Source organism: Cervus canadensis, chromosome 10 (assembly GCF_019320065.1).
Source record: "Cervus canadensis isolate Bull #8, Minnesota chromosome 10, ASM1932006v1, whole genome shotgun sequence".
NCBI classification, from domain to species: domain Eukaryota; kingdom Metazoa; phylum Chordata; class Mammalia; order Artiodactyla; family Cervidae; genus Cervus; species Cervus canadensis.
Window position 1 is genome coordinate 43,059,653 of NC_057395.1, and position 8,181 is coordinate 43,067,833.

Below are 8,181 nucleotides of genomic sequence, written 5' to 3' on the forward strand. Positions count from 1 at the left end.
GGGCGCGGTGACCCGGCGCCATCAGAGGCCCGGGGAAGGGACGTGGGGCGACACCGTCTGTCCGATCCCTCCAAACTCGGTGTCCTGGGCCAGCGCGGGGGGGAGCGGTCGAGGAACCGCCCCGCGGCCGGGTTCAGCATTTCCCTCCTGGAACCGGTTAGTGGCCCCGAAGCTCCCGGACCTTCCTGAGGCCCTGCGCGCTCGCGGCGACAACCCGGGCTTCCCCTGCCGCTGGGAAAGGCGCTGCCCCTCCTCGGCTCCCGGACGGTGGGGCCCCCACCGCCGCTGGGCCTCCACGTCCCTGGAACCCACGCTCGGGCCTCCCTCTGCAGCCTCCCAGGACCAACGCGCCATCTCCCGCCGCCCCCACCCCAGCTTCTGAGGCCCAGGCCGGCTCCCACCCCCGCCTCCCCACTGTCCCAGGGCGACAGGAGGCCCTCGGATCGAATCCCCGCCCCAGAGAGGCTGCGGGAGCCTGTGGTGTCTTCCCGGCGCTTCGGGACCCCGCCAAACTTTCCAGCTGTGCGCAGGACCCAGGTTCACTCTGGGTTCCCCAACAGCTAGCATCCTCAGAATTCCCCGCAAAAAGGCCACCTCCCCAACCCCGAATTCTCTCCGACTTGGCTTCTCCCTCCTTCCCCGCCCCTCAGGCCTAGGAGCCTGGGGTAGGGCTAGGGGCTGGCTGGGGGCGGGGAGGCGCGCGGACTGGAGTGGGGGGCGCACTCCCTACCTGCGGTGCGGCGGGCGGGCGGGCGGACGGGCGGCGGCGGCAGAGCGTCCAGCGCGCGGAGGGAGGCGGCCGACTGCTCTGAGCCGAGGCATCCCCGCATTTATTTGAGCTCAAACCGAGCGACTGTTGACTTTAGCACACAAAGCAAAGATTTCACTGCCCGCTAGTTTAAAAATGAATATTTTACCAAGATATCGATCAGCGTTATAAAATTCAGTTAAGTACAATGGGATCCTGCAAAAAAAAAGAATAATAAAGGAGGGGGGGCAATATAATATCTGTGCAAATTTGCTGAAGTGTGACGTGGCCTGGAAAGTTTACCCTCCTGGAATTCGGATCTAGAATGTTTTTTTCGGTTGTTTACTGACTGTTTATTCACAGATCACGGTTGCTTAAACCCGCGCGCGGAAAAGGAAGGAAAAGAGAGGGCGAGGGAGGGAAAAAGAGACGCTGCACCCTACTACGCAGAGTTGGGGGACGCAGGCGGAGGGCAGTGTGAGCGCCAGTTAAGCTGGGGGCCTTGGCGGGAGGAGGGGCTGGGGCGAGAGGGTAGGGGGCCGAAAGACTCAGGATGCGCCGAAAAGCCTCGGGAGCGGCCAGCTCCCCGACATCCTTTTTAAGTATTCCAACAGAACTATATCTTATCGGCCGGGATCAGTGGAGGGGGGCGCGCTAAGTAGTTTAAAACGACCCTCGCACAATGGGCGTGCGATAGGAAACAGAGCAGGTTAGGGCAGCGCTTTCAGCCCTCATTGTCCCGCACTCGGCCCCCGGCCCTGCCTCTCGGCTCCTTCGCCGCAGGAGCCTTTTATGTGATAATGAAACACATTTCAGGCTGGGCTCACGACGTGTGTGTCCCTGCCAGGGGGAGAGACGGCCCTGATTGCTGGCTGCGGCCTCCGGATCGCCTACCCACCCCCCCACCCCCGTCCCCTTCCCCTCCTCCCCCCTCCCTCCTCCCCCCTCCTCTCCTCCCCCCTCCCCAATTTCGCTTCCTTGTGTTCTTCGGGACAATGTGGCATGTTAAAAAGGGATTTGGAGGAGGGAGGCGGAGGCGAGGACCAACCCCCCTCAAGCACTTGGGAAGGCCAGGGTTTGAGGGGCAGAGGGATCCCGCGAGGTGGCAGAGGGCGATCTGACAGGCGGTGTCCAGGCTTCGGGAGACTGCCAGGGACACTCCAAGTTTGGGTGGTCAAGAAGCCCAAAGATCTAGTCCGGACATGGGAGCATGGGCTTAGAAACCCAAGGCCAAAAGTTTCGGCTTCTCACTCCAGAAATTTTCACCCTTTGCAAGCTAGCTGTGCCCTGGATGACCCCAAGTCTCCGGGGGCCCCTAGAGCCCACTGGCTCCTGCTCTAGCCTGGCCAGCTGGCAGGCCAGCAGATGCCTCCAGCAAAACCAAAGCGGAGCCCACTCTGCCCACACAACTCCTGCTTGGCTTCTGAGGTTTCCGCTTTTATTGGTCCTGATTTTACTCCTGCTAGGCTATTTTTGAAGGGAGGCAGTGTGATTTGTAAGGATTTATTCTGGGTCTTTCTTTATGCTTTGGGGTTTTCCTTTAAGGATCACAGCATACCCACTCATCCCCTTGGCCCTGTAATCCTGGCTTGCTAACCTGGCCTAACAGTTCACTTGGCAAGGTCTCAGGAGTTTGGAGGGTAGGGCACAAACCTGCAGACCCCTGGAATCCAATCCCTGGCAAGGGGCACCTGGCCACACATGCCGGACACCCTCTTACCTCTGCCTCATTCCCCAATATACCTATATTTAAAGTTTTCCAACAGAACTCTGAGATCCCTTTAAAATCACTTCCAGGAGAAAGTCCTTTGTTTCTCCAGACCAAACGCTCAAATGCATGATACCAGAAGCCTCACTACCTCTGGGCTGCAGCAAGTTCTACCAAAGTTGTGCAGAACATCTAAGTGAAGGTGGAGGGTGGGATGGGGGTGGTGGTGGATCCTAAACAGAGGCCTGTGGTTGTTGAATCCAGGCAGAGTCCCAATTCCAGGAAAATGTGAATGGGTGCAGAGAGGCAACGATGAAAAGGAAAAGGGCTGCAACAGGAGTTTGCAAGGTAGGCCAAGGATTGGGAATACAGCAAAAAAAAAAAAACAGAAAATCCAGGATTTTTTGTTTTTTCTCCCAGAGAAACCAGCCCCAGGGTGCAAGAGATGTCAACAACATTTCACCTTCACATGGTCCAGCTGGAAAATATGGAAATGGTGTGTGGTTTTTGCCAGGCTCTGGAGATGAACCTGCATCAACCCCATAACCCCCAGAATGGTTCACCTGGGATCTTTGAGTTTCATTTTGTGTAAAGTTAAACTCAAAATTCAAAAAGTAACCTTGAACAATGTTGAGTTCCATTAATGATGTCCTTGCTGGAGTGTTTAGGGTGAAGTGTACTGAAGTCTGAAATTTACTATGAAATGCATCTAATAACGTAAGTGGACTGATGGATGTATGGATAGATGGTCAGATACTCAGTATAACAAGTATACTGAGCTGAGAACTGTAGGATCTGAGCAATGGGTATATGTCTGTTTACTGTGAAATTCATTCAACTTAAGTTTGTCTGAAAATGTTAACAATAAAATGTTGATAAAGCAGCAACCATCTCTCCCCAAATAAAATAAAACCTGCAACCAGTCAGGATCTCCCTCCCTCAATTTTAAAATAAATCCCGGATATGTTTATTTTTTTAAATCAGGCAAAGGAAAAAAATCTTGAAGATTCAAAGCAAAAAACTGGCAATAACACTTTAATATAGATTTGTGGAACTCTGGTCCTTGCAGTCAGAACACACATTTATAAGCCATAAATAAAGCACGCAGAAACCATAAATTAGTCAGACTTGAGACCTGGATTTCACCGTATCAAGAATGGGAATGCTTTTTTTTTTTTTCTTTTCTTGGGCATTTACAACAGACCCTTACATCATTTTTTTTCTCTTTTTAAAACAATAGTACAACTCTGTTTTCTGTTAAAACTACATAGTTTTACACTGAGTCACTCACAAAAGTTTGTGTTTTTTACTTTTTCTTTTTTTTAATAAAGTAAGACTTCCCTGCAACGACAGCAATGAAGAGGAACCACAACAACAAAAAGTCAAGAATTGGCAGGTTCTTAAAGAAGCAGGCGTCTACACAGTAGTGGAAACTGAGGCTTTTCTTCTTTTTCTTTTTCTAAAACTGTGTAGCTTTTTCTTTTTCCCTCCTTATATAGGATGATAGACATCGGTGTTGCCCACGTGAGGGAGGGAAGGACTGAAGAGGGCGAGGGGAGACCTCTGGGGGGGGGCGGGGCAGGGTGTGAAGGGTCCTTCTCCCTTGCACCTTTCCAGCATCCCTTCCTCAGAGTCTCCACCCCACTTCCTGTCTCTCCCATCTGGGTCCCGGGCTAGCCGGGTCGCCGCTGTCTTCTTACGAGGAGTTCATAATGGGCCGAGAGTACACCCCCTGGTAGTAGGAGGTGTCTGCGGCCAGGGGCGAGGCATCCAGGCCCGCTTTGTTCGTGACCGGGCCCATGGCCAGGCTTCCCGGCATGGGGGACCCGTAGCCGGGGTAGTGCATCACCTGTTCGTAGGCCTTGAGGTCCATTTTGTGGGGCTGGTGGTGGTGATGGCTGTGATGGTGCTGCTGCTCTGACGACATGAGGTTGTTGATGGAGAAGGGGTGGTTGAAGGCGTAGTGGTGCTCCGGCTTCAGGTGGGCCTCGGGCGGCAGGCCCGGGTGATGCGGAGGGCCCAGCAGGTGGGCCGCGGCCTGCTGCTGCTGCTGCCCCGGCGAGGGCGCCGGCTCCGGGGGGCTCAGCGCCGAGGCCGGCGTCCCCTTCAGCTCCCCGAGGCCCCCTCGCTTGTGCTCCTGGCACGGGGAGGCGCTTGAGTGGGGCGACTCGGTGCCCGCCGGAGTCTCGGGAGCCGGTCCGGCGGCCGCCTCGCCGAGCGGACCCTGCGAGGCCTGGGCCCCGGCGGCGGCGGCGGCGGCCGCCTTCTTGCCGCCGCCCGCGGCGCCCGCGGCCTCCTTCAAGGCCAGCTGCTTCTCGCACTTGAAGCGCTTCTGGCGGCGCAGGTAGCAGCCGTTCTCGAACATGTTGCCGGAGTCGGGGTGCAGGGTCCAGAAGGAGCCCTTCCCGGGCTTGTCGGGCGAGCGGGGCACCTTGAGGAAGCAGTCGTTGAAGGACAGCGAGTGGCGGATGGAGTTCTGCCAGCGCTGCTGGTTCTGCCGGTAGAAGGGGAAGAGGTCCATGATCCACTGGTAGATCTCGCTCAGCGTCAGCATCTTGTTGGGGCTCTGCTGGATGGCCATGGTGATGAGCGAGATATACGAGTAGGGCGGCTTGGCGTGCGTGTAGCTGCGCCGGTACGTCTTGGGGTCGCGCGCGCGGCTCAGGCCGGCCTGCCCGTACATGGGGCTCATGGAGTTCATGTTCGCGTAGGGCGCCAGGCCGCCCATGGCCCCGGCCGCCTGCCCCCCGAGCGGGCTCAGGCTCGGGCTCAGGTGCGGCCCCATGCCCGCCACGCCGGCCGCCCCGGCCGAGCCGCTCATGCCGGCCATGGCGCCCGCCCCGGGGGACATGCCGGCCAGGGACGGGCTCATGCCCGCGCCCACGTACGACGACATGTTCATGGAGCCGGCGCTCATGTTGCCCGAGCCGCTGCCCATGGCGGCCGCCGACATGCTCATGTACGTGTTCATGCCGTTCATCCCCAGGCCGGCGTTCATGTTGCTCACCGAGGAGTAGCCCTGAGGACAGAGCCCGAAGGGAGGCGCATAGCGTTAGCACCGCAGCTGGAGAGCGGCCGGCCGGCTGGCCGGACTCCCGCCCCACACCCCACATCCTACGCCCCACACCCGGCCTGCGGGCCAGCCCAGGCCCCCGCCTCCAGGGAGGCCTCCAGGGAGTCCTGCCTTCGCGCGGCCCCGGCCCGGGCCCCGACCCAGCGTCCGTGTCACCCGGAGCGCGCCGCGATCGCCCTCGGAGAGGGGGCGCGGGGACTGCTCATTGCCACCCCTCAGCCCTCCTGCGCCCGGTTCAGATTCTACAGCAGGGGTCTCCAGGAGCGCGCTGAGTCAGGCACCCCAAATGCAGCTCCCCTCTGCAGAATCTCCCCGACTCTCAAGCAGGCGCCGCTGCCTCGGATGCCACCTCCGACCCTGGCCAGCGACCTGTGGGACACGGCGCTGGGCGGTCTCCCGCGGAGACGATCCCAGGGTCCTCTCCTTTCAGCTTTCCTCCCGGACCCCATCCTGGTCCCCAGGGGAACCTCGAAGCGGCTCCCGCGCGGAGCCTATGGCCACCCTGAGACATTGAGTGGCGGGACGGGGAGGGGACCGCGAACTGAACTGCTGGCGGCTGGGCTCTGCAGCCACAAACTTTCTTCCTCTTTGTCGCCTCGTCCTCGACCCTTTTTTCCTCTACCCCAGCCCCCGACTCCTGCCCACCTTCTCCTCTCCAGCTCCCCACCCCCTCGCCGGCCGACCTCCCACCCCTCCCCAGCCGCGCGCTGCCAAACACAACTCTGTTAGGATAGTGCGTGGCTCGGCCACGGAGAGGATTTGGAGGCGCCGCAAGTCAATATTTGATCACAAAGTTAATATTATCTCAAGGCTAACAGTGTGTCGTATAAAAAAAAAAAAGAGAGACCCATTTGAGTCGAAGGAGGGTAGGAAAGGCGGCTGCCCCGAGCGGCTGGGGTGGTGTTTAGGGGTGGTGATGGGCGAGGGGGGGCCCGGGAGCCGGCCAGGGAAGCGGTCCCGAGGTTGGGACCGAGGGCAGACGCCGCCACCCCGCTTTCCCCGGCAAAGCCGAGTGCCTACCTCGGGCTCGGCGTAGTAGCTGCTCCAGTCGGACGGCTCGTGCCCTTCCATCTTCACCGCTCCCAGCATACTGGAAGCCGAGTGCATGGCAGTTTAAAATTTAACAGCCACAACAAACGACCGGCAATCACCCCCCCACCCCCACCCTCCTTTAAAAAAAAAAAGTCGGCCGAGGCACGGTCCCCTCCCTCCCTCTCGCTCTCCCTGTCTCTCGGCCCCGCTTCCTCGGCCGGCCGGAGGCGGTGGTTGGAAGTGGGCGGGAGGGCTGGGTCGCGGGAGGAGGGGGCCGGGGGTAGGAGGAGGCCCGGAGCCGAGCCCCGCCGCCGGAGCGCCCGCCACCGCCGCGCTCGCGGGCTGCCCGGTGGAGGCCGAGGCTGGCAGTGCCGAGCTGCCCCGAGGCGGCGGGAAGCGCGCGGCGCGGGGGCGGGTGGGGGGGGGGGCGGAGAGGAGGAGGAGGAGGAGGAAGGGGTGGAGGAGGGAGGGGGAGGAGGTGTGGACCGCGCGGCGGACAAGTGCCGCAGTGACGTGGGCGGCTGGTGATATAGCGCGGCGCGCCGGCGCGGGCCTCCAATCCCCAGACCCCGGGCAGCCCATTTGAATAATCAGCTCACACCTGGGTGAGAGGGAGCCCCGGCCTGCGCCCCGCACCTGCCCGGCCACCCCCCAACTCAGCCGCCCTGCACCCCCGCACGCGGAACCGCGATGAGCGAGCGAAGAGGGTGGACGCGGGCCCCTGGGGGGTCCAACACCCCTTTTCGTCTGCGAGGCGTCCCCGTGGGAGGAGGGACCCGGGAGGAGGCCACCTGGTGGAGCAGCCCAGGGCTCTGACCCCCACCACCAACCCCTCTACCCCACTTCTGGTCTCGTTGCGCCGGGCGCCTGGTACGTCGGTCCGAGGGCGCGTCCGGCCTCCGCTCAGGCTCCGTAGAGCCTTATCAAAGCCGCATTTATTTATCCCGGTTTCTGCGCTCGCAGGGCTCATTCCCTGTCAAAACAGCCAGCCGGTGACTGAGCCAGTTTGCAAAGCGCTGTCCTATGTAGCAAAACTGTGTACACACCTTGAACTCCCCGGCCGCCGCTGCTGGGAGGCCACTCCCGTTACAGTTAAGACCCAGAGCGGCTACGAAGGCCTGCGGTCCCGCCGCCCCGGCTTTTTGCCTCCTCCGAGCCCGACCGGGCGGCTGGCGGGGACGTCCCCCGTCCCCAGCAGCTGCGACGGTTGGGAGACTATTTGTCTCTGATAGGACGGCGTGTTTCAAGGTTACTTTTCAGCCACAACCGAGGTGCCCACAGCGTTTCGTAACTAAAACAAACAGGGCCGGAGGTGAGGGGTGAGGCGAGAGGAGAGAGAGGAATTAAGGAATCAATACTGGGGCAAAAAGAGTCCGCTCGAGGAAGGGCTCTGTGGTCTCCGCTTTCCCGAGGAACTGTTTTATGAGAATTAGCAACCCTAGCACCATATTCGTCCTTTTATTTTCGATCCAACTTCCAGTTCAAATGATCATCTGTTCTGGGTTAGCTACGGAGACCTCAGTGAGCCGGATTTGGGGGTGGGGGGGATAGGGAATACTACTACAGGTGTTTGGAGGTGGACACACTTTCTTGGTTCTAAAAACCCAGCTGGGCCGTGAG

General features: G+C 59.8%; 1 protein-coding gene across 4 annotated transcripts; it reads right to left on the bottom strand.

The window, feature by feature from the left end:
- Positions 1-3,456: 3,456 nt before the first annotated feature.
- FOXA2 (forkhead box A2) lies at positions 3,457-7,741 on the bottom strand. Of its 4 annotated transcripts, none has more exons than XM_043479485.1 (3): positions 7,608-7,741; positions 6,550-6,619; positions 3,457-5,475 (listed from the first exon to the last, which is right to left on the bottom strand). In XM_043479485.1, exons 2-3 carry the CDS (start codon positions 6,616-6,618, stop codon positions 4,153-4,155), a joined length of 1,392 nt encoding a protein of 463 aa, XP_043335420.1. In that variant the 5' UTR covers position 6,619; positions 7,608-7,741; the 3' UTR covers positions 3,457-4,152. The 4 variants fall into 4 exon arrangements, with proteins under 4 accessions (XP_043335420.1, XP_043335422.1, XP_043335419.1 ...); XM_043479487.1 differs by lacking the exon at positions 7,608-7,741 and adding an exon at positions 7,405-7,548; XM_043479484.1 differs by lacking the exon at positions 7,608-7,741 and having other exon boundaries at positions 6,550-7,389.
- Between the last annotated feature and the right edge of the window lie 440 nt (positions 7,742-8,181).